This window comes from Carcharhinus amblyrhynchos, chromosome 19, assembly GCF_965287045.1.
Source record: "Carcharhinus amblyrhynchos chromosome 19, sCarAmb.v2.hapA, whole genome shotgun sequence".
NCBI lineage: Eukaryota > Metazoa > Chordata > Chondrichthyes > Carcharhiniformes > Carcharhinidae > Carcharhinus > Carcharhinus amblyrhynchos.
The window spans coordinates 31,750,543-31,777,500 of NC_137342.1; the positions used below are offsets into that span (position 1 = coordinate 31,750,543).

The 26,958-nt window shown below is 42.9% G+C and overlaps 1 protein-coding gene across 4 annotated transcripts in view; it reads right to left on the reverse strand.

The window, feature by feature from the left end:
* The window catches only part of LOC145355420 (plexin-B2-like), a 253,321-nt gene that overhangs the window by 27,351 nt on the left and 199,012 nt on the right, over positions 1-26,958 (reverse strand). For all 4 annotated transcript variants that reach the window (XM_080207503.1, XM_080207502.1, XM_080207505.1 and 1 more), the window contains 10 exons: positions 21,721-21,822; positions 21,538-21,633; positions 19,389-19,470; positions 17,865-18,034; positions 17,391-17,539; positions 11,875-11,980; positions 10,257-10,393; positions 5,955-6,155; positions 1,667-1,772; positions 134-334 (listed from right to left, as the gene is read on the reverse strand). In XM_080207503.1, coding sequence (XP_080063629.1) covers positions 134-334; positions 1,667-1,772; positions 5,955-6,155; positions 10,257-10,393; positions 11,875-11,980; positions 17,391-17,539; positions 17,865-18,034; positions 19,389-19,470; positions 21,538-21,633; positions 21,721-21,822 — 1,350 coding nt within the window. The remainder of the gene's footprint in view (positions 1-133; positions 335-1,666; positions 1,773-5,954; positions 6,156-10,256; positions 10,394-11,874; positions 11,981-17,390; positions 17,540-17,864; positions 18,035-19,388; positions 19,471-21,537; positions 21,634-21,720; positions 21,823-26,958) is intronic.

The following is a 26,958-nucleotide window of genomic DNA, read 5'->3' on the forward strand; positions in this document are numbered from 1 at the left end:
GCAGACATTGGAAATCGGAAATGTAAACAAAAAATGCTGCAAAAACTCAGCAGTTCTGGCAGCGTCCGTGGAGGGAGAAACAGAGTTAACATTTCCAGTCCATGTGACTTCTTCAAAGCTATTTAATAATTACCTTAACAAAAATCGGGGGCTGTTTCAGCACAAGTACAGAATTTGTAAAATTCTCAAAGACTGGATCTTCCACGTATTCAAAGGTTTTGTTTTCATTAAAATTGTCCAATATTACAAAGATGCAAACATTCTTCTGGTCTGCAGGAGGCGATGGGAAGATGAGCATTGAATTATTGGAACTTTCCAATGCTTCAGTTTCATTCTGCAAGAAAAATTTAAAGGTTTTATTTACAAAAAAGAATGCCTTCCTTCCAAACAACAACTGCAGCAACGTCAATGTCTGCGATGGAAGTATATTCAAATTATTAAATTTGCTTAGATTAAAAATATACTTCTGATATGACATTCAAATAATTAATAGCAGTTAAATAGTTTGGAAGCAGTAATGTTTGGGCTTGACTGCACAATCCTCTGACTCAAGAGGAGAGGATGGCACTACTTAGGCAAAACATAAACTATATGAAGCAAATGAAAACCAGATGAAAAGCTTTGGCAGGCACCATGATTTAACTCATTGCTTTAGGCCTTAGTCATGAATTATTAACTATATAGTCTTGTCACCTGGTGTGTTCAACCACTTCACAACTGCACAATGTCAACAATGACCTCTCATCTTCTAGAACTGACAGCTTTGGCTGTACTTCATACAGCAGATATAATGATTTGATTGGTTGCTAGGCTGCCATCTACAGATTGGAAATAGGGTAAAAAACAAACCACACATTCTGGAAAGGAACTTATACAAATATATATACACACAGTGGCACAGCGGTGGTTAGCACTGCTGCCTCACAGCGCCAGAGACCCGGGTTCAGTTCCAGCCTTGGGTGACTGCCTATGTGGAATCTGCATGTTCTCCCCATGCCTGTGTGGATTTCCTCTGGGTGCTCCAGTTTCCTCCCAAGTCCAAAGATGTGCAGGTTAGGTGGATTGGCCATGTTAGATTTGCCCTTGGTGTCCCAAAATGGATAGGCTGGGGGGGATAAATATACGTGGTAAGCCTGGGTAAAGGTCAGTGCAGGCTAATGGCTTCCTTCTGCATTGTAGGGATTTTACGAAATTGACAAGTTAATAAGCAACAAACTCAACAAACAGTAAGAGGCAAAATTAAACAGGTTAAAAGTTTATTTATTAGTATCATAAGTAGGCTTACATTAATCGTGCAAGGAACTTATCCAATGAAAATCCCCTAGTTGCCACACTCTGGTGCCTTTTCGGGTATACTGAGGGAGCAATTAGCATAGCCAACGCACCTAATCAGCACATCTTTCAGACTGTAGAAGGAAACTGGAGCACTCAGACAAAACCCATGCAGACATGGGAAGGTGTTGCAGACACTGCACAAACAGTGATTCAAGCTGGGAATCGAACCCGAGTCCCTGGCGCTGTAAGGCAATAGTGCTAACCACTGCGCCACATGTTCACACTTCAAATAATTTCACTTTGGCATGAACACACTTGATAAGTTTGGTAATTACATGAACCTCATTTCTTGGAGATGGCTACATCACAGTGTGTAGGAAACAAAGTGTACCTTTTCTAGAAGTAATCCACTTGGCTGTCTGTTCTCCATTACTCTCATAATCCGCTTTTGCACAGCATCAAATCCCTGTCCAGTCACAGTGATATTTCTTCCCCCACTACATCAAGAAAACAAATTATGACCAGCATATTAACATTGTTTGATGTAAAAAAGAGAATATGCTGTCGCTCGCCAACATTGAGTATAGAGGGAGAGAAAGAATGCAAGGTAACTGAAGAAACTGAGACTAAAGATAAGCAGAAAGAGAGTTAATCCTAGGAAGAGAAAAACCAGTTTGTTTTGCTTGTGAACAACACCTGGGATAACAGTCAACTAAAACTGATAAATATTTTAAGACCATATAAGTCGATTTTTTTTAAATGTTTGGCAAAGTTGTTTTAAATTTCACCACAAAGAATAATTTAATTCAGAGTTAACTAGGAAAGGACACTCAAAGTTGGTAAGGTAATTCATTCCTTCCCCCACTGAAAGGAGGGAAAAGCAGTTCAAATATTCACTTCTATTAGTTATTGACAAGGCATCATAAATCTAAAACTCCTGTCCTGTGATTTGTGAAGCTGTATACTTACTGGAGGAAAGCAATACAGATTATGTTCACTGATTCACATTGTAGGCTCCAGTTACATGCTTTCAGTCCAACATGTTGAAATTACACTGCAAATTCTCAAGAGGGTTGCACCAAGAGCCAACGAAAAGCAGTTTCATATACTTGTGCTGCGATTTGTGTGCTCAGTTGGACATACTTAGGGACAGGAGCATCTGTTTTTTATTCATCATTAAACACTGGAAGGGGTTAAGTGAACCGACACTCTATAGCTTTTCACTGGCCTCAGTTATGCTCCACAAATAAATTAAATTCCTTCTAGATAATGGGCTGGAACTTTCCGGTTGTTCATGATGGTGGGATCGCAAGATCCCGCTGATGACAAACCTTCTGCCACAGACTTCCTGGTAGCAAGGGGTCCACTCATCAGGAAACTCCATTCACAAAAAAAATTTAAATCACATGGGATTCAGAGTCACTGGCTAGATGGATAGAAAGCTGGCTTGGTCATTGAAGTGGAGATGATGACACTGGACTGGGGTAAACACAGTAAGAAGTCTCACAACACCAGGTTAAAGTCCAACAGGTTTATTTGATAGTAAACACCACTAGCTTTTGGAGTGATGCTCCTTCATCAGGTGAGTGGGGAGTTCTGATCACAGACAGAGCATATAAAGACACACACTCAGAATACAGAATACTGATTAGAATGCAAGTCTTTACAGTTAATCACGTCTTACAAGTTCAGACAATGTGAGTGAAGATAGCATTAAGCATAGGTTAAACATATTAACCACATAAAAAATTTACAGAATACGAGTCTTTACAGTTAATCAAGTCTTAAAGGTGCAGACAATTAAGCATAGGTTAAAGAGATGTAAATTGTTTCCAGACAATGTGACATCTTGCAAGCCTCGCCAAGTCATGGGGGTTACAGATAGTGTGACGTGAACCCAAGATCCTGGTTGAGGCCGTCCTCTTGTGTGCAGAACTTGGCTATCAGTCTCTGCTCAGCGACTCTGCGCTGTCGTGTGTTGTGAAGGCCACCTTGGAGAATGTTTACCCGAAGATCAGAGGCTGAATGCCCGTGACCGCTGAAGTGTTCCCCAACAGGAAGAGAACAGTCTTGCCTGGTGATTGTCGAGCGGTGTTCGTTCATCCGTTGTCATAGTGTCTGCATGCTCTCCCCAATATACCATGCCTCGGGACATCCTTTCCTGCAGCATATCAGGTAGACAATGTTGGCCGAATTACAAGAGTATGTACCGTGTACCTGGTGGATGGTGTTCTCACGCGAAATGATGGCATCCGTGTCAATGATCCGGCATGTCTTGCAGAGGTTGCTGTGGCAGCGTTGTGTGGTGTCGTGGTCACTGTTCTCCTGAAGGCTGTTGTCTGAAGGCAAGAAGTGGGGGTGTGAGGATGGCCTTGGCAAGATGTTTATCTTCATCAGTGACATGTTGAAGACTCACGGGCATTCAGCCTCTGATCTTCAGGTAAACGTTCTCCAAGGCAGCCTTCACGACACTTGACAGCGCAGAGTCACTGAGCAGAGACTGATAGCCAAGTTCCGCACATGGGGGCGGCCTTAACCAGGATCTTGGGTTCGTGTCACACTATCTGTAACCCCCCTGACTTGGCAGGGCTTGCAAAATGTCACTAACTGTACTGTCTCAAGACAATACACATCTCTTTATGCTTAATGCTATCTCCGCTTACATTGTCTTCACCTTAAGACTTGATTAGCTGTAAAGACTCACGCTCTAATCAGTATTCTGTAAACTGTCTACCTTTATATGCCCTGTGATCAGAACTCCCCATTCACCTGCTGAAGGAGCAGCACTCCGAAGGCTAGTGGCATTTGCTACCAAATAAACCTGTTGGACTTTAACCTGATGTTGTGAGACTTCTTACTTGGTCATTGAAGACAGAATAGCAGTGGAAAGGGTTTTTCAGAATGGATATCTGTAGTTAGTGGTATTCTGCAGGGATCAGTGCTGGGACCTCTGTTGTTGGTAAACGATCTGGAAGAAAATGTGGGTGGTCTGATTAGTAAGTTTGCAGATGACATGAATATTGGCGGAGTTGCTGATAGTGCCAAGGATTGTCAGAGGATACAATATATAGAGGGATTGGAGAGTTGGGCACAGAAACAGCAGATGGAGTTCAATCTGGACAAATGCAAGATGATGCATTTTGGAGGATCAAATTTAGGTGTGAATTATACTGTTAAATGATAGAACCTTTAGGAACATTAACATACCAAGGAATCTGGGTGTGCAGGTTCACAGTTCCATAAAGTGGCAACACAGGTAGCCAAAAGATAAGCAGAAAGAAAGTTAATCACACGAAGAGAAAGACTAGTTTATTTTGCTTGTGAACTACACCTGGGATAATAATCAACTAACAACTGATAAATATTTTGAGACCATGTGCCTTCTGATTAAGAAGGTATATGGCATGCTTGCTTTCCATTAGCCAGGGCACTGAGTACGAGAGTTGGGAAATCATACTGCAGCTATATAAAACTTTGGTTAGGCCGCATTTGAAGTATTGTGTGCAGTTCTGGTCACCACGCTACCAGAAGGACATGGAAGCTTTGGAGAGAGTGCAATGAAGGTTCACCAGGATGTTGTCTGGTCGCAAGGGTGTTGTCTATGAGGAGAGGCTGAATAAACTAGGATGCTTTCACTGGAAAGACAGAGGCTGAGGGGAGACCTGATAGAGATGCACAAAATGATGAGAGGCATAGACAGGGTGGACAGTCAGAGGCTTTTTCTCAGGGTGCAAGTGTCAATCACAAGGCGGCACAGCTTTAAGTGAGAGGGGGGAAGTTTAAGGGAGATGTACAGGAAATGTTTTTCACGTAGAAAGTGTTGGGTGCCTGGAACACGCTGCCAGAGGTGGTGGTGGAAGCAGGCACATTAGCAAGAGGCACCTGGATGGGTACGTGAATAGGAAGGGAATAGAGGGATACGAACTGAGTGAGGGCAGATTTTCCTTTAGTTTTAGTTAGGGCATCATGATTGACACAGGCTTGGAAGACCAAAGGGCCTGTTGCTGTGCTGTACTACTTGTTTTGTCTGACAGTGGTAGGACCACAAGATCCTGCCATCAGCCAATGGCAGGTCACCTCCTACCACCATTAAACGTGGGGAGGGTTGCACGGTAAATCCCGTCCACGGTGTCTCATCTTTTTGACTTCGATTGAGATTGCTGTCCAGGCTTGAAGCTGGACTATCACATTCATTTTTTATGTATTTAAAACCATTTAGCAGACATGAAATTTGAATTTTGACTGTATGCAACTACATAAGCTCAGCTGCTGTAGCCAATCGTACTCTACAATAAGCATTAGCTGACCTGATTTGTTCTCTCCTCCTCAATTGTAGAATTGTGCAATTTTAGAGCTCAGGTGGTTGCCATTTGGCCCATCATTCCTGTTCTAGCCCTGCAGAGGCTCCCTAGATAGGGCCAGTCTCACACCTTTTCCCAATATTTATTTCAAATATTGAACAGAATGATATGCAAACTGCCAGGTTGACAATACCTATCTATAAGGAGAAAGAGACTGTGTTTTGGCTGTTTAGTGCCAGATAGGAGTGAATATTTGAACCTCAGTGGATCACGTCCTGTATAAATGAGGCCCCCAGGTTTTTGTCAGGAAATGGCTTTACTGGGGAAGGGTTTGGGTGGAGGCCAAGTCATTTTGAAGCGCACAATATAGAACGTTACCTGTAGATACTTTTAAGTGGATCGATCATGTCAATTACTGGATTGGGGACATACGCAAATTGTTGCTGCTTAACCACTTTCTTTGTGATTTTTCCATAGTGTACAGAAACAGTGTGATTTTTGGCACCACCTTTAGAGGGTGCACCTTGTGTTTCTTTATAAGGGCCCGTGATGCAGATCAGGCTTTCATTAAATACCATCCTGAAGAAAACAAAAAGAAAAGCATTAGTGGGATTTTAACCTCAAGCACAAACTCCTTCTCAGAGATTTTAACAAGGAACATTAGAGCCAGGAGGCCACCAAGAATGGTAATGTAGTTCAATGGTTTCATGATGAGTACCAATTCACAAAATTAATGTAAGAATACACAGTATATTAAAATAATTTTCAACAACACAGCCCACAGGTACACTTCTGTAGCATCAGCCTGTCCCAGTGTTGAATACTACAGTTTCTAACTGTTCTTTAAACACACCATGGAAAAAGCAAATGCCCATTGGAAATAGTAAAAAAAAGTGTCTTGCAATTATACAGTACTTTTCCATGATCTCTGGAAGTTGCTAAGTATTTAACAGCCAATTGTAAGGAAAGGGTTCATCAGAAAGTCAGCAGTTAATGTGGTGTGATTTAATGTAGTAATGAACTTGTAATCATTAGAAAAATACGTTTCTTAAAACAGTAATGTCTTGAAATAATTAATGCTAGAGTGTGAAGCTACACTGTGATTTTAAGATGGTGATCACTGAAACTATGAACTGAGAACAGAACCTTACAGCACTGACGGTACAGTTAATTGGAGTAAGAAGTCTCACAACACCAGGTTAAAGTCCAACAGGTTTATTTGGTAGCAAAACACAATAGCTTTCGGAGCACTGCTCGTTCTCCATGTAACCTAGTGTTGAGAGACTTCTTATTGTGTTTACCTCAGTCCAATGCCGGCATCTCCACATCACAGTTAACTGGAGACATACCAACCCCAGTTAGTGGAGAAACACGAGCACTGATATTAAAACAGAATATCCTGCATAAACACCACGAGGACAACTTTAGACTTGAAGAATCTCCGAACTGTCCAACTTAAAAGTCTTCAACTGCGATGTTCATTTAGCACAAAACAGTTCTTGGTATGGGAGATGAAGCACATACTAGGAACGATCGCCTGCCAGATTGTCGAGGGGCAATTAGATTGCCCGCTAACGCTTATTAAAGTGGCTGCATGACATTTGTGTCACTACTGTTTCAACTATCCCTCTCTCCTGAGTGAGCAGCTGAACAAGAGTAAACAAGTCATTGCTGAGGATTTCAAATCCTACTTAAAGACATGCTCAGCTGTCAACATTCCCTTACTGCTGGAGGCTTGAAGAGGAATCTTACTGTGTTAGGAGACTTCCTGGGACAGTCTGACAAGATTTCATCAAACTCAACCAACTTTAATCCCAAAAATTCTTCTGAGGGCATTACCTAAAAAGAGCAAGTACTGTGCTAAATTTTTGGTCAACTTTTAGTCACCTGAATAAAGGGGGTGGTTAGGTATGGACATCTGGCTCGAGGACCCTATTGGTCTGCAGAAGGAATGGGAGGGGAACTTGACGCCAGGCAGGTCAACATCAGCTGTTGCAGGAGAGCAAAGTGGGTTCCTTTCCTTCTGCAGGTATAGGACATCCTCACTGTTCTAGCACTCTTCCAACTGGAGCTTCATTTCCACACTTGGTAACCTGTCCACACACTCGCTCAGTGTTGGGCCCTCCTGAAGCATGCCAATCAGCACACTCCAAACCTTCAGCAGAAGTGGGCCCGAGGAGCCCATATCTACCACTCAATGGGAACTGTTCCTAATCAGCACCTACGTACTAAACCTGCAGTTGTCACTATAGCTCTTCCAGGCAATTTCACGTGATGGATAATTAACAATTTGGTCCAAAACTGCATGCTATACTAGACTTTCCAACAGGGGAAGATGTAATAGCACAGCTCCCATGTAGCACCAGCTTTCACCCTTTCAGCAAAACATCCTCCTATATTCTTAGTTGAAGATGTAAGGTGGGAAGATAAGACCAAACTAAAGGGGCCAGAATTAGAACGGTTAGAAGTTTCACTTGGCGGCACTGAGATTAAAAGCAACAAGAAATATGAAGGTATACTGATATCATGAATTCAACAGAAAATAATGATCTCAGCTTGTTGGCTGAGCTATTAAGTTATTAATTTGTCTTTGCATGAAATTATATTTAACTTCTGGTGTAATAATGCAATGATAGTAATGCAGCACTGGGAAAAAAAAATGGTAATTTTTAATGAGAATTTGGATCTGAAAATTTCCATCCACTTCAATACTGAGCATAGATTGAAACTTGTTGGGAGCCCCAATCACCATCGTTCAGTGTGTACGTACCATACGCTTAACAGATCTGAGCACTTGAGTTTAAATATTTCTTGGACTGGGAAGTAAATGCATCCTGACTTCATTTTTGAGGTGCAAATATTAAAAATACAGCAACCCATCTGCTTATCAAAAGCTCCTACAAACAACTGTAGTGCAACACGTTACAAGTTCAATAACTGCTTTGCCAGAGGTTGAAGGATAAACATGACTCAAGACACCAGAAGTGCTCTCTGCTCTTCTTCAAACTGGTCACAGGATTCTTTACATCTATCCAGACAGGCAGAGAGAATATTGGTCCAATGTTTCCTCTGAAAGGTGACACTTTCAAGCGTACAGAATTCCTTCAGTGTCAATCTAGGTTATTTTCTCAAGTCCTTGACTGGGAACTTGAATCCATAAGTTTCTGAGGTGAGTGTGCTACCACCATAGAACAGAATCCCCCCATTCGGCCCATCGACAGTCTGACAGAGCACCATACCCAGGCCCACCTTCCACCCTACCCCATACCCCACACATTTACCCCACTAATTCCTCTAACCTACACATTTTGGGACATTAACAGCAAGTTTAGCATGGCTAATCCACCTAACCGGCACATCTTTGGGCTGTGGGAGGAAACCAGAGCACCCAGAGAAAATCCACAGAGACACTGGAAGCACTGCAAACTCTACACAGATAGTCACCCTAGGCCAGAATTGAACTTGGGACCCTGGCATTGTGAGACAGCAGTGCTAACCACTGTGCCACCATGCTATCTGGTTCCATGCAATGCTTTATTTTCAAATACAACATTAGGGAATATACATTCAATCTGGTAAACACTACAAGATGACCTGACATTTTCTTTAAATGAAACTATTTCTTCACTTCTCTTGCATTATTTCCTCTTTCAAAACACTAGTCAGTTGAATAGATATGTAACCTTTGCCAGCCCTTTGTCTATGCTTCTCTTTAAATGGTTGCACAAAAGCACCTCAAGCGCATCTTTGGATACCTCTTTTTTTAATATCTGTTTTATGTTTTAAACTGGGAACCAAGCGTAGGTTTTGCTTTCAGACACAAGGCAAAAACAAAACAGTTTACCTCAGTACAACTGGGGCACCCTTGATGATTTTGCAGTTGTAAAAGACTTCTAAAGATGAGGAAAGTCGCAGCTTTGATAAACAATGTGCAGTGAGCTGACCTGAACCAGAGCATTGGAATGGGCACAATAATGGGCCAATAAGCAAGAGAGGGGAGGGAGCTGGGCAAAAGTGGCCAATATTATACATGCAGTCCCTGCTGGAGAGTACACGTGGCATGTCAAGTGAATACATCTTGAAGCTGAATTATAATACTCTCCCTGAATAGCCTAGCGACTCACTGGTTTCAGAATTTACATTTGAGTAACTCCTTGGGCGAGGTAGCCGCAGGAGATCACATTGTGGAACTGTGTTAAAGATAAAGTTTATTTATTAGTCACAAGGAAGGCTTACATTAGCACTGCAATGAAGTTACTGTGAAATTCCCCTAATCACTACAGTCTGGTGTCTATTTAGGTCAATACACCTAACTAGCACATCTTTCAGAATGTGGGAGGAAACCGGAGCACCCGGAAGAAAGCCACACAGTCATGGGGAGTCATTCCACACAGTGACCCAAACTGGGAATTGAACCCGGATCCCTGGTGCTGTGAAGCAGCAGTGACTCTGCAAGACTGCTGATGCCTTCAGCAGAGTGTGGAAAATATTGGAGAATAAAATAAAAACATAGCTGACCCGTGTTAATCACAAACCATCAAAAGCAGCACTTCCCTACGCAACATTCGTGGTGAATTACAGGTGTCGATATGTGACCCCTATGACTTTGACAATTCAGAGTGAGTGTTGTATTGTCTTATTTTACAGTCTATTACAATTACAACAACTTGTTCAGCTTACAGGATGCATGGTATTTTATCCAACATCACTTTCACATCCTCTTGCTTTCCAATATTCAAGTTTTTTCCACTGATTGTTAGACTTGTTCCTCCAGCATATATCCCTTCTTGTGGAGTAATACTCATAGGATTTGGTTCCTGGATAATTTTGAAGAGAAAAGGTTAGCTCTGCACACATGGTCATTCTTTCTTTCTAAAATACAAGGTCAGTATAAAATTTGGGATATTAGATAAAATGCTGATTTTTAAGAACATAAGAAATAGGAGCAGGAGTAGGCCATCTAGCCCCTCGAGCCTGCCCCGCCATTCAATAAGATCATGGCTGATCTGTCGTGGCTCAGTTCCACATTCCCGCCCTCTCCCCATAACCCTTAATCCCCTTGCCTATCAAAAACCTATCAACCCGCGTCTTAAAAATATTGAGCGAGGCAGCCTCCACCACTTCAACGGGCAGAGAATTCCAGAGATTCACCACCCTTTGAGTGAAGAAGTTCCTCCTCAACTCCGTTCTAAACCACCCCCCCCTTTATCCTGAGGCTGTGCCCTCTAGTCCTACTGTCCTTTCTGAGCGGGAAGAGCCTCTTCACCTCTATCCTATCCATCCCATTCAACATCTTATGCGTCTCAATGAGATCTCCCCTCATTCTTCTAAACTAGTACGAGTACAAGCCTAGTTTATTCAGCCTCTCCTCATAGCTCAACCCCCTCAACTCCGGAATCAGCCTAGTAAACCTCCTCTGCACTCCCTCCAAGGCCAAAATATCCTTGCGTAAGTGCGGTGACCAAAACTGCACACAGTACTCCAGCTGCGGCCTCACCAGTGCCCTATACAGCCGCAGCAAGACCTCCCTACTTTTATATTCAATCCCCCTCGCTATGAAGGCCAGCATCCCATTTGCCTTCCTGACCACCTGCTGCACCTGCAGGCTGGGTTTTTGCGACTCATGCACAAGGACCCCGAGGTCCCTCTGCACCATCGCATGCTGCAGTTTTTCGCCACGTAAGTAATAGTCCTTCCTACCATTATTCCTACTGAAGTGGACCACCTCACATTTGCCAACATTAAATTCCATTTGCCAGTTCCTGGCCCATTCGCCCAGCCTATCTAGATCCTTCTGTAGACTCTCCACACCCTCCACACAATTTGCCGTTCTACCAATCTTGGTGTCATCAGCAAATTTCGACACCATACACTCGGTTCCCTCCTCCAGATCATCTATATAAACGGTGACTAGCTGAGGCCCCAGCACCGACCCCTGGGGCACTCCACCAGTCACCAACCGCCAATCCGAATAGCACCCACTGACCCCCACACTCTGCCTCCTATTTGACAGCCAATCCTCTATCCACGCTAACACCCTACCCGCAACTCCATGCCCCCTGACCTTCTGCACTAACCTCTTGAGGCACCTTGTCAAACGCCTTCTGAAAATTAAGAAAGACCACATCCAACGGCTCTCCTCTATCCACCGCCCTAGACACATCCTCATAGAACTCCAATAAATTTGTCAGACACAACTTCCCCTTAATGAAACCGTGAGGTTAAACTCTCAGCCAGCAAATGTAAAATGATGGAACTTGAAATTGGGTAGAAGCGTGTGTAGAAAATGGATACTCACAGTATATGTGAACTTGCTTTTGGAAGTACCACCTTTGTTATTTGTTATCTTAATGTGGACAAAATTACTCTGGTCATGTGAAACTTCACTTAATTCACAAACGACCCTACAAAACAAAAGGTGAAACATAATTTCAAAATCATTAACAGATCTTATAAAAATGAGCGCAAATAAACATTCAGATTGAGATCAACATCAATCATATTGACATAGTCTCTTCCCATCCAAACGAGGATACAATCTTGCACATCTTCTGATCATGCCCAAAGATCAAAACGCATCTATGAAGTGCCTAAAGATTATGCAGCATAAAGCTGAGCAAGGCCTAAGTTGATCCTTCTCATAGTAGTACCCTTAGATCAATTGGGTTTCCTTGTAAACTGCAGTGATGCAGGCAGTTCTGCCACAATCACAATTTACATGACATGCTATGGAAGATAGCCTGAATCATACAAATTGCACTTACTGAACCTTTAATCAAGAGAAATTCTCTTTAATCTGGTTTCATTCTTTGCCTCCTACCATTCATTGTTGGTTAGCAAACCAATACCATTTTCACATCCCCAATAGCTCAGACACTGCATACAAGAGCTAACCCAACTGTTCAAATTTTACAACTCTATAGAAACAACTGCCAAACTGACGAATACATCCTTGGTAGTTGTTGTGAGCTCCATACAGACCAACAAAATTTAAAAAGAAATTCTAACTTCCAGTTAATAACTGTAAATATGACACATCAGGATTTCACCTGTTTAAGTAAGGACCCCTTGCACCCAAGACATTCTCTCTTCCACCTTATTCCATCGAGAAAAAGATGCGAAGGTCTGAAGCCACATAACCGACTTGAACATAAGAACATAAGAAATAGGAGCAGGAGTAGGCCATCTAGCCCTTCGAGCCTGCCCCGCCATTCAATAAGATCATGGCTGATCTGTCGTGGCTCAGTTCCACATTCCCGCCCTCTCCCCATAACCCTTAATCCCCTCTCTTATCAAAAACCCATCAACCACGTCTTAAAAATATTTAGCGAGGCAGCCTCCACCACTTCAACGGGCAGACATTCTGCACCCTCTCCTTTCCTTCTCTATGTAGATATGCTTTGTCTGTAAAGCACGCAAGAAACAATACTTTTCACTGTATGCTAATACATGTGGTAATAATAAATCAAAGCAAAAACTTGCAAATAACTAAACACTATTGTCTCAACACTTTTTTTTAAATAGGTAATTTACTCTTTAAACTATTGAACAACAGCTCCCTTTTATACTCACTACATCATTGCCCCTTACAGAATTATGGACATTATAGCAAACAGTTTACCATCACCGAAGAACAGTGGCAGCAGTGTGTAACATCTACAAGATGCATCGCAAGGACTCACCAAGGCAGCATCTCCCAAACCCACAACTACCACCATCTAGAAGGACAAGAGCAGCAGATACCTGGGAACAAAACCACCAGGTGGTTTCCATTTACAATGCTGGAAATATATTGCTGTTCCTTCACTGTCGCTGGATCAAAATCCTGGAACTCCCTCCTTAACAGCACTGTAGCTACACCCATACCTCAGCGACTGCAGTGGCTCAAAGAGGCAGCTCATCACCACCTTCTCATGGGCAAGGGATGGTCAATAAATGCTGATCTAATCAGCAACACCCACATCCTGCAAATTATTTTTTTAAAAAGTTGCTCTCAGATTCCAATGGGCCGAATCATTTTTAATTTCCTAGGTGGGCAGTTTTGAATCCCAGAACTGGCTTTCACCGAGGTTGAAACTCTCGAGAATAGATTCCTTCCTCCAGCCCCAGGCATATCTCCCAGCAACCTTTAAATCTTCATGAACCCTAGCTTCAACCTCTCGAGCTCCCACCCCACTTTGTATGGTGAACAATAGAGTGAACATGTTCCCTCTTCAGGTGGAAGACTAGCTGCCTCGGCCAGTTGGGTGGCAGCAGACCACCCAAAAGAAATGCTTTCTCTCTGTAATAGTCATTGATTTATCGGGAAGTCTGTAACCTAATCTCAAATATGGCTTCTTCTGCTTTCGTCCTCATGGCAATGTGAAACACAGAAGGATTTTCCAGCTGTGCTCACCCCAAGACTGGAAAATCTCACCCAAGGTAAACAGACTTATGAATGGGCTGGTCCTGCCCGCTACAATCCCTCTGACGAGCGGGACAAGAAAATTCTGCCCATTAACTTTGGAACTAGTTAGGTATAGAACATAGAACACTACAGCACAAACAGGCCCTTCGGCCCACAAGTTGCGCCGATCACATCATCACCTACCAACCTACAGACCTATCTATAACCCTCAATCTCATTAAACCCCATATACTCATCCAGGAGTCTTTTAAAAGACCCCAGCGAGTTCGCCTCCACCACCACTGACGGCAGCCGATTCCATTCACTCACCACCCTCTGAGTGAAAAACTTACCCCTAACATCACTTCTGAACCTCCCTCCCCGCACCTTAAATCTGTGTCCTCTCGTAGCGACCATTTCAACCCGGGGAAATAGCCTCTGAGAGTCCACCCTATCTATTCCTCTCAACATTTTGTAAACTTCTATCAGGTCGCCTCTCAACCTTCGTCTCTCCAGGGAAAAGAGTCCCAGCTCCCTCAACCTAACTTCATAAGGCATGCCTCCCAGTCCAGGCAACATCCTTGTAAATCTCCTCTGCACCCTTTCAATAGCTTCTACATCTTTCCTATAGTGAGGCGACCAGAACTGCACACAATACTCTAAATGAGGCCTGACAAGGGTCTTATAAAGTTCCAGCATTACCTCCCGACTCCTAAACTCAATCCCTCGATTAATGAAGGCCAGTACACCATACGCCTTCTTGACCACCTCCTCCACCTGCGAGGCCGATTTAAGAGTCCTGTGGACCCGGACCCCAAGATCCTTCTGCTCCTCAACACTACTCAGACTTCTGCCCTTGATAGTGTACTCGTTCATCCCGTTGGTTCTGCCAAAATGGACGACTATGCATTTATCCGCGTTGAAGTCCATCTGCCACTTCTCCGCCCAGTCCTGCATCCTATCTATGTCCTGCTGCAACTTTTGCCATCCTTCCAGATCATCCACAACACCACCGACCTTCGTGTCATCAGCGAACTTACTTACCCATCCCTCCACTTCCTCATCCAGGTCATTTATGAAAATGACAAACAACAAGGGTCCCAGAACAGATCCTTGAGGCACTCCGCTGGTGACTGACCTCCATTCAGAAAAAGCCCCATCCACAACCACTCTCTGCCTTCTGCAGGCAAGCCAGTTCTGGATCCACAAGGCCAAAGGCCCTTGGATCCCATGCCCTCTCACCTTCTCAAGAAGTCTTGCATGGGGGACCTTATCAAACGCCTTGCTGAAGTCCATGTACACTACGTCCACGGCACTTCCTTCGTCAATGTGTTCAGTCACATTATCGAAGAACTCAACTAGGCTTGTAAGGCACGACCTGCCCTTGACAAATCCATGCTGACTATTCCTGACCATGTCAAACCTCTCCAAATGTTCGTAAATCTTGTCCCTCAGAAGCCTCTCCATCAGCTTACCAACCACTGAGGTCAGACTCATCGGTCGGTAATTTCCCAGGCTATCTTTGATCCCAACCTACTTTCATCATAGAAATAAAGTGAACAATTTACAAAGCAATTATTTATAATGATACCAGAACCTTTCTGGACTTGGAGATATTCAAAGTCTACTCATGGTAAATGCAGAGCATGATGCCATTGTGTTCCGGCATTTATACCTGATACATTCCTCTCTGTAAAAGGATCCAAGTCTTTTTTTAAATCTCTAATAATGAAACCACCCAAGCTTATGGTCAGGTGGATTGCAGTACAGGTCACATGACCCACTTCATTTACCCCAAGTTGAAAGCTATGGTCACAAAATTTAATGACCTTTACAAAAAAGGATATAGTCCCAAAACATAATCATCTTTAAAAATTCACACAAGACCATAAGACATAGGAGCAGAATTAGGCCATTCAGACCATCGAGACTGCTCCACTATTCAATCACGGCTGGTATTTTTTCTCATCCTTTCTCTTGTTTTTTCCCCAAAACTCCTGACCCCCTTATCAATCAAGAATCTATCTCTGTCTTAAAGATACTCAATGACCTGAGCTCCACAGCATTCTGCAGCAAAGAGTTCCACACATTCACCACTCTCTGGCTGAAGAAATTCCTCCCCATCTGTTTTAAAGGATCGTCCCTTTAGCCTGAGATTGTGCCCTCTGGTTCTAGTTTTTCCCATTAGTGGAAGCACCCTCTCCACGTCCACTCTATCCAGACCTTGCAGTATCCTGTAAATTTCAATAAGACCCCCCCGCTCATCCTTCTAAATTCCGAGTACAGACCCAGAATCCTCAACCGTTCCTCATGCGACAAGCTCTTCATTCCAGGGATCATTCTCGCATTAAGCAATCTGTGGAGTAATATGCAAGGTTCCTCTTGCAAAGCTATTAATAGATACCCATTTCTGCAGGTATGAAGAATATGTTTAGCTAAGAACTGATTTGATAGAAGAAAATTTAAAGTAATTTACACTAATTTCAACCTTACACTGCCCACTTATTCATTTCAAACCAAGTTTAGTGGTTTGGTTCTTAATGATAAATTTTGTTATTCTTTTGTTCTTTTTAGTATTTAGGGATAAAACTGTAATCAGGTCCCTTTCAGTAATTGAACAGGGCATACTGTAACTCAAACCTGAAATAAAAACAGAAAACACTGGAAGTGCTCAGCAGACTGATGGCAGCATCCATGGGGAGAGAAAGTTAATTTTTAACAAGTGATTACCATAGAATCCCTACAGTACAGAAAGAGATCATTCAGAACATTAAGTCTGCACCAACTCACCGAAAGAGCATCCTACCCAGACCCACCCCCCTCAACCTATCCCCATAACTCCGTGCATGGCAATCCACTTAACTTGCTCATCTTTGGACTGTGGGAGGAAACCAGGGCACCTGAAGGAAACCCACACAGAAATGGGGAGTTGTGTAAACTCCACACTGTCACCCAAGGCCAGAATTGAACCAGGTTCCTGGTACTGAGCGGCCATGATATGGAGATGCCAGCGCTGGACTGGGGTAAGCACAGTAAGAGGTCTCACAACACCAGATTAAAGTCCAACAGATTTATTTGTTAGCATAAGCCACAAGTTTTCGAAGTGCTGCTCCTTCATCAGGTGAGTGAGAATTGTGTTCACACACAGGGCATATAAAGACAAACTCATTTTTCACAAACAGGGCATCATTACTGTGTGGCAGCACTGCTAACCACTGTGCCATCCCAGTTTGATGATTTTCCATCAGAAACATTTAATCTGTTTCTCTCTCCATAAATACTGCCAGGCTGGCTCAGTACATCCAACAATTTTTGTTTTTATTTTAGATTTTCAGAATCTGCAGTACTTTGGCATTTGCAACTTAACTCGTTCTGATAAGGAGTAACTTATTCAGCTGTCACCCAGTGTATAATGAGTTCTGGTATACCTGACAGAGGTGGAATACTTTTCTTTGACTTGTTTGCAAGCAGCATCTCCAACTTTGATCTCACTGATTTCATCAGGCGATGTTCCAAGATTTGAGCCTTTGATGGTCAGAAGAATTCCTCCCTCAAGGGGTCCATTTATGGGGTCCAGCTGAATAATGAGACAAATTAATGGGTTGATTTTGTGTGAGAAATTTTACTTTTATGATCAGAACTGATGCAGTTTAACAAATGCATTCAGACAAGTTAATTAAAAATGACCAGATATTTTATCAAAACCTACTCAGACTGTTTTTTATTTTTTCCAATGTGACTATGATCCCCTTTTAAATTGCTTTATCTATTAAATAGGCCACAATACTTGACACCAAATGTATAGTTGGGTTTGGGGAATCCATTTTTCATAAGTGACCGTGATCATTTCTCAAGACATTTTCTACAGGATGGAAGATAAAACTTAAAAGGTCTTTACTCACCTGGGAAATAGTTGGAATTGGACATTTATCAGTTGTTGTAATAGCATCAGCACAAAGTTGGTTAAAAACACACTCTTCTGTACTTTTACACCAAACACAGCTATATGTTTTGTTAGCAGTGAGACAGAGGCTGCAGTCCTTGTTGCTGTATCCACAATCATAAAGGGTCACTTGAAATGAAAAGAAATGTGCATTTCTGTATTTTAGTATCTGTATAAGTAAACTATTTCAGAAAAATAATTCCAATTAGTTCAGGTATTTAAAGTAAAAGGGATTATTGACGGCACACAGAATCAGTGAATCAAGAATTACAAATACATATCTTTAAAGTCGCTTTCCTTACTGCCACCTTAACCATTCAGCTATTCTTCATTCATGAGCAGAATAAGCGAGAAAAGTGCATAAATCTTGATGGGTTATCTAGCTGAACAGGTTTATCCCAAGCAACTCCACTCAATGCCAATACACACACGCTTCCAGGCATGGATAGTGACCACAAACAGCAACATAAGCCAATTTCTCCCTGTTTAACTCAAAACATTAAGGTTAATATGTTTCCTCTTCCTGTAGTTCAAAATGCCTGGAAGCAAGACAAATTCACATTACCCGTACAAAATAAATTGTAATCAGACCTATATTCTACATGACAGAGGACATTTTTGTACCAAGCAGTTGTATCACTGGGAGGCCTTACACCAGTAATTTTGGAGCGTTATCTAATGAGTCTGATTAGGGATCTAAAGCAAACTAAAGCATAAAGTAATACGTTTTTATTCCCCAAAAATTTCCTGTTCACTATTTCAGCACAGAACCTTCAAGCTCTTGCACATTAACAGTTAAGATGCCAACAGAATTATTGCAGGCATTTTATTCACTATGCAAACGAGCCTCCCATCCATTGACTTCCCGCTGTCTTGGAAAAGCGGCCAGTATAATCAAGGCCCCCTTGCATCCCAGATATACTCTTTTCCACCTTCTTCCATTGGGAAAAAGATACAAAGTTCGAGATCACATACTAACCAACCCAAGAACAGCTTCTTCCCTGCCACCATCAGACTTCTGAATAGACCTACCTTATATTAAGTTGATCTTTCTCTACACCCTAGCTATGACTGTAACATTATATTTTGCATCCTTTCCTTCTCCCCTATGTGCTCTATGAACGGTATGCTTTGTCTGTATAACATAACAAGAAACAATACTTTTCACTGTATATCAATACATGTGACAATAATAAAGCAAATCTACACAAAAACAAACAGGATTGGGTTCAACTATGATGCCTACAGTTGAACAGTCACTGAAGATGCCTTACAAGCATGGAACCAAACCTTAGCAGTCAATTTGTTCAGAAGGAGAGAGTATGAAATTGTCTGATGCAGTTTTCAGATGCAGAGTATTAATGTTAATACATCTTAATAAATTCCTTTCGAATTGCCCTTCATTCTTGCTTTCAGCATTCCTTCCTTTCCCTCCCCCCATCCATCCCAATTCTGAGCTTGTAGATTAAAAATAAAAACTTACCATCTAACCTGCTGTCGATTGTTTTTTCATCCACTTGGACAGCAAAATGAATGATACGGGTTTCATTCTGAGTCTTGGAAAGCTGAAATGACATTTTACGCGAAAGGTGAATTACATCCAATTAAAAGTATGTTTCATTTCATCAAATTGATTAACCACAATCTCAGGTCATCAGCTAAGGCTCATTAATTCCAATTCTCTCAGCAGTTCTGGATTCTGTTAAGAAAAAGTGTATTTTAAACAGATCAGTATGCTCTCGGATTCAGTTTATTTAATCGTTATTGTGATCATTGAAATACCTTCAGCGGCAAGTGTAAAGTTTCGAGTCACCTTTTGTTTTCAGTACCAAGTTAGAAAGGTGGGGACTGGGGAGTGGAAACCAATATACGTGTGCACGTACAGAGACCACACCTGTATTGGACTTATTAGCCATCTCAGAACCCATCCAAACACAGTGGAAGCAATCATGATGGATTGCGTAAGAGGAGGACAGGGGCATCAAAGTGGCTGATCCTTTGATATAACCATATTTGTAGAGCTCCACACCCAACCAGTTTATTTTAAAGATTGTGCAAGTCTCTAAACTTTAGAAACATTCACGGAAGTTTATGAAATGATCAGGATCTCAATATCATGCGTAGATTAGAGGGATTAGTGAGTAAAATATGTAGGGATATAGGGGTAGGGCCTGGGTGGGATTGTGGTCAATGCAGACACGATGGGCCGAATGGCCTCTTTCTGTACTGTAGGGTCTATATGATTTCTATGCCTGGAGTTGGACTGTGTGTGTCACTGATAACCAGCCTTCTTCAGGAGATCTGAAGTCACGTCAGAATGTAAGGTTAGTTTTTTTTTTGCCATGAAGTGATGCAAGAGGGACACCTCAACAGCTCCCTAAATTTAGAAACTAAAAATGTAGAACAAAAATCAGTTCAGTAATGGCAGGCTTACTAAATAAATCCAATTACCAACACTGTAGTTTGCCTAATTCCTTGAATACAAATAAAACTTTAGAACAAGGGATGCATTTCACATTCTGTATTCAAGAACAACTTTCCACTATCAATATAGAAAATTAAATACTTAAGTAACTCAATTGCACTGTACAGGCAGTTTTCCAAACCACAACAGTTAAAGCAAACGTTTTAATGGAAGCAGATAGTCATTCAAGGATTAATCATTTATCCCTCTGTTACCTGAGAGGATCATTTGTGTAATGCTGCACCTAATGTGTCATTCCAGGAAAAGATCAATGAGCATCACAAATCAATGCCACTCAAGGAAACTAATTGGCTGGCACAGTGGTTAACACCACTGCTCACAGCACCAGGGACCCGGCTTCGATTCCCGGTTTGGGTCACTGTCTGTGCAGAATCTGCTTGTTCTCCCTGTGACTGTGTGGGTTTCCTCCGTGTGCTCCCACAATCCAAAAGACATGCTGGTTAGGTGCATTGGCCATGCTAAATTCTCCCTCAGTGTACTCGAACAGGCACCAAAGTGTGGCAACTTAGGGACTTTCACAGCAACTTCACTGCAGTGTTACCGCAAGCCTACGTGTGACACTAATAAACAAACTTAAAACTGCAGCACATTTTGGGGAGAGAAATCCAGTGTACGGGATCACAAATCCACTTCCTGCCACAAGTATTTTATGTCTAAAACACAGAACTGACAATCAGTTTCTCCCTAGTGTTACAAAATCTTTAGAAATTTAGGCTAAGTAGCCTCCCTTCTGTATCAATGATGTGAGTCTCATGTCTAATGTTGTAACCATGTAATTTAAAAAAAAATTTAAGCTTATGAATTGGAAGACAGAATAAATACTTCCATGTCAACAACACAATTTCAAATCAGTAACACTTCTCACATAATTGATGTACCGTTAATAGAAACGTCAATATATGGCCTCATCAGTGAAGAAAACAGAATTAAATATCGTATGATCTTCAAAAGTGATGAGCAGGAAGTTAATTCCATAAAAACTTTGAATATAGCTCTAATAAATAAACCAACAGGAATCAATTGACTTCTTATGTACACGATTTCCAAAACATTGACTTCACAGGAGGGGTTGCTGACAAGCCTGCAAACTTTTAAAAAGTCTGCAATATCATATACAGCTGAAAACCTGATCAATTGTATTACTCACCTTAAACGCTTCACTCACAAATTTGTCCGTCTTCCTTTCCAAATTAAGATTCTTTTTCATAAAACTGTCAGCAATTATTAGTCTGAACTTCTTGTTCTGCGCAAGACAAAGATAGAAAGATTCAAGTGCCCGTCTTTCACTTTGGTCTACTTTGTAAGCAAAAAAAATTATTTTTGCAGTTACCTGATAGAAAGTTAAGTTCTTCCCTTGAAATTCAATACTAGCATTCGCATTCAACGGAATTAATTGTGGCTTTGGGTTTTCAAATCGCGGACAGTCTTGAGCCTAAAGGGACCAAATAAATTGATGTACTATTTAAAAAACATCAAATTAAAAACCTCTTCAATACCATTTGCTTAAAAACATGCAATTGCTTTTGAGTGCAACAAAACTAACTCCACACAGTGAGCTGCATTTAGATTAAGAAATGAGAAAATAAAACAGGAAGGCTACATCCCAGTTCTGCTTCTGCATGTAAAACCTACCATACCAAGAAGAGACCAGAATCAACCATCTGTAACAAAGATAATGATTCCTTCCCAATGTCAAAGACATTGTCTACTTCCAATCACAGATTCTGTCTCTCCTATGTTTGCTATACGCAAACTGTTCTTTGCTTGCCAAACTAATTTTCCTATGACTGAGCATGTTTTCCAATGACTTGGCATGGTACTGTCTGTTCCTCTCTCCCTTATGCTGAGTAAATTTCATTGCAGGTACAAAAAAGAAATGAACAGGGAAGATCCCATGTTATCTTCCCACGAAGTTACCACTGTTCACTCAATAGATGCAATCTACTGGGGAAGCCAAAGAGATGAGGCAACCTCAGCTCCTCCAGCCATAGGTTCATTCCCACTTGCTTTTGCTATTCTTCCAGAGACAAAGGTTGCGATTTTCCCAAAAACAACTTAGGGCGCAATCTTAAGATCTCATTCTGCCTGACTTTTGGCGAAGTGAGGTGAGGTGAGGTGGTAAAATTGGGTGGAAGGTGAAAGATCAGGATCATGTCCATTTTTTTGCCTCCCTGGCACCGTTTTGCTGGTGGAATTGGCTTTGTGCCCAGAGAGCCGTTTTAAATATTAACAAATCCCAGATGCTATAATCCAGGCTCAATTATGCTTACCACCTCACTGGCGAGGCTCTCCATGTATGGTCCCTATAGGGAAGGGGAACTCTGCTGGGGTGTTCCACCCTGTTATTCAGTGCAGCTGAAAGATTCCTATATAGCAACCAGAATAACTACTCCAGCGCCTCCACTAATAGGTTCCCTCACTCCGTCGCAGTCTGGAGCACAATTGTCCCTCACTTGGTCATTATTTTGAACAGTGGTGAATTGTGCATCAGTTCTTGGGGGCAGGAGTTGAGTGACCTAAACATGCTGGTGAGTCTGGCTGAAAGTGATCAGGTGTCTTTTGGAAAGATGCTGTAATCTTCATGCACTGGGAGAGTCCCTCCCCCATGGGCATTGGGACGACTCCTCCCCTGCTCCCATATTTCCTCACCCCCTTCCTGACATGGATCATTGGCATCGGGGCCCACCCAATGGGACCCCCTTCACGACCCTCAACACACTCCTAGGTGCTCCATCCCTTCACGAGCCTCCTACATGATACCACCTGCATAGCCATGCCCCCATTCAGGCCCCTCCCCTTTGGCACTGCCCCAGCACACTGGAGTGCCAGGTGGGCACTGCCCAGCCATGTCCCTAACCACCTGGGAGTTCCAAAGGTGGAGTCCCTACCCCAGCATGGCCATTGCGCCTGGTCTCCGCTAGTGGAGACAAGTAGTGATTCTCACTGGTCTTGTGTGAAGGTCAGACGATCCCAGGAATTCGGAGAATCTGGCATCAAATGAGCTTTGCGTATTTAAATGCTAATTAGCCACACCCTTCCAGTTCGCATCATTTGGTGGGCATGAAACCAACTTTTAGGCCCGCACTCTATTTTCTGGGATCGTTCTGCACCAGGTGTGGCGAGGTCGGAAAAATCAGCCCCAGAATCTAGGATAGGAGCAGCAGCAAGGGCAGGAGAGAGCAAAACTACAACTGGAGGAGCTGGAGTAGTTATTGTGGTCATTGCGTAGGCGTCTTTCAGCTGCACTGAATAATTTGTGACCGCATTTTCCAGGAAGCCCAGGACAAGAGATCAAAAAAGAGAGAACAGAGAGTCTCTGCCAGTAGGAGACCAGAGGGGGTCTGGGCAAGCTGACACTGAGCCTCATGCCATGCCAGGTCTGGCTGTGGCCAACATCTGCAGCATGAGCCACTCCTGGGAAACTGGACCTCTGAGTGATATGGAGGTACCTTGAGCTAGGTGAATGAGTGCTGTGTCAATGTGTCCAGGGATGGAGAAGGGAGCTTTGGTGACAGTAAGTGAATGGGAGCAGCACCTCTTTTCCTCCCCTCTCTCCATTCTTCCCTTCTACAGTTCTCCAACAATGTAACAATGCAAGCTACAGCTTGCCTTCAAATACACCAGCAGGGGGAGATTGGAAAATACATCCCCTGGAGCCACCATGGATCAGAAACTTTACTGGGTCAGTCACACAAATACTATGGCAGGTCAAAGGTTGGGTATTCTGTGGCAAGTGACTCATCTCCTGAGTCCAAAGCTTGTCTACCATTTGCAAAGGCAAAGGAATATGACGGAATTTCTTTCACTTGCCTAGATGAGTGCAGCTACTACAACACTCAAGCTTGACACCATCCAGGATGAAGCAGTTCACTTGATTATGCATCCCATCCATCACCTTAAATTCCCTCCACTGCTGGTGCACAATGTCTGCAGTGTGTACTGTTTACAAGTTGCGCTGCAGCAACTCACCAATGCCCTTTTGATAGCACATGCCAAACCTGCAGTCTCTACCATTTAGAAGGACATTTGCAGCAAATACACAGAAACACCATGCCATATTCTAGCAATAACACTGAAGATCTGCACTCCAGAATTCACCACACCCCTAGAAACACTGTTCCAGTACAGCTACAACACTGGCTTCGACCCAATGTGGAAAATTGCCTAGGGATGTCCTGTACACAAGAACAGTACAAATCCAACCCAGCTAATTACTACTTCATCAGTGTACTCTCCGTCATTAGTAAACTGACAAAAAGGACCATCAATAATGCTATCAAGCAGCACTTACTTGGCAATAACCTGTACACAGATGCTCTGCCAACAACATGAAGCTCCTAACTTCATTACAGCCTTGGGTTCAAACACAAATGAAACAAAACTAGAGGGCATAGGTTTAAGGTGAGAGGGAAGAGATACAAAAGTGTCCAGAGGGTGGTGAATGTCTGGAGCAAACTGCCAGAGGTGGTAGTAGAGGTGGGTACAATTTTGTCTTTTAAAAAGCATTTAGATAGTCACATGGGTATGATGGGTACAGAGGGATATGGGCCAAATGCGGGCAATTGGGATTAGCTTAGGGGTTTTAAAAAAAAAGGGTAGCATGGACAAGCTGGGCCAAAGGGCATGACTCTATGACTCTAGTACAGAGGGAAGATGAGAGATGACTGCCTTCGAGACCAGGATAGCATTTGACCGAGTTTGGCAACAAGGAGGAGTCCTAGCAAAACTGGAGTCAAAAAGGGAATCAGGGAGAAACCTTCCACTGGCTGGAGTCATACCTGGCACAAAGGAAGATGCTTTCCATTTCCCTCCCTGATGTTCAAAGTGTTTAGCAAAACTCACTTTCATAGCCATATTTCATTCCTCAGTGACCCTTTCCGTGTCATCCCATGTCGATTCCAAATGAAGCTCCATCCCTCATCTTTCGAATCCACCCAGGATTACAGGTATCTCCAGGACATACAATGCTCCTCGGCTGCCATTCTCGCTACATCCTGATATGGCTACCCTCAATATCTCTCTCTAACAGCACCAACTCACTCTTTCTTAAAGCTGTCCTAGTTCCCAGTCTCAGTTGATGCATTACAAAGAAACTTTTTCTCTTCCTTTTACGTGTTAAGCTGCAAGTTCCAACAACTCAGATACCAAAAGCCATCAAGGACCATCCACTTCCTCCTGTGCCTCAGATCCCATCATCCTAACCCCAGCCCTCGCTGCTTATTCACTATACCTTCTGACCTTCCCCTCTCTGAGGCTGAGTGTGCTATTCTCAGCAAAGGGCTTTGTATCCTTATGTCGTCACCTCAATAAGTTTTGAGTTCCTCATGATACTGAATTCTTCCATCTCACCAACTATTCCTCCTTTATCTCACTTCCTCCAAATAAAAGGTGTGGCTATGGGCACCTGCATGGGTCCCAGTTATGCCCATCTTTATGGGTTACGTGGAGCATTCCTGGATCCAATCCTACTCCAGCCCTCTCCCATAACTCCTTGAGCAGTACATCAACAACTATTTTGATGCACTTTATGCTCTCGTCTGGACCTGGAAAAATTTATCAATTTTGCTTCTAATTTTCAGCCCTCTATCACCTTCACATGGTCCATGTCTAACATTTCCCTTCCCTTCCATGACTTCTGTCTCCATGATACACTGTCCACTGGTATCCATTACAAGCCCACCAACTCCCACAGCGACCTTGACTAAAGTTCTTCAATCCCCACATCCTGCAAGGGCTCTATCTCATACTCTCAGTTCCTTCACATCTGCTCTGATGATGCCGTTTTCCAAAAGAGTGTGGCTGATATTTCTTCCTTCTTCCTCATTTGTGGTTGACAAGGCTCTCAACCAAGTCCAACCATCCCCTGGGCCACCGCTGTCACCCCCTCTTTCCCCAGAACTAGGATAGGGTCCCCCTTGTCACCTCACCAGTCCCCACATTCAAAGATCATCCTCCGCTATTTCCACCAACTCCAGTATGATGCCACCACTCAACACATCTTCCCCTTACCACATTCCCCACCAGCATTCTGCAGGGACCATTGCCTTCTGTACACTCCTCCATCACACTCAACATCTCACTCCCTGTCCATGGCACTTCCCATGCAATCATGGACGCAACACCTGCCCCTTTACCTCCTCCCTGCTTACCGTCCCATTCTAAACACCCATTTCAGGTGAAGCAGCACTTCACATGCACCTCCTTCAATCTAGTCTATTGTATTTGCTGCTCCCAATGCAGTTTATTCCACATCAGACAGACCAAATAGAACACAGAACACCACAGCACAAACAGGCCCTTCAGCCCACGAGTTGCGCCGATCATATCCATACCCACCAAGCCACAGAACTATCTGTAACTCCCAAACCCATTAAATCCCATGTACTCATCCAGAAGTTTTTTAAAATACCCCAGCGAGTTCGCCTCCACCACCATCAACGGCAGCCAATTCCACTCACTCACCACCCTCTGAGTGAAAAACTCACATCCAACATCTTCTCTGTACTTGCTCCCCAGCACCTTAAACCTGTGTCCCCTCGTAGCAACCATTTCAGCCCTGGGAAATAGC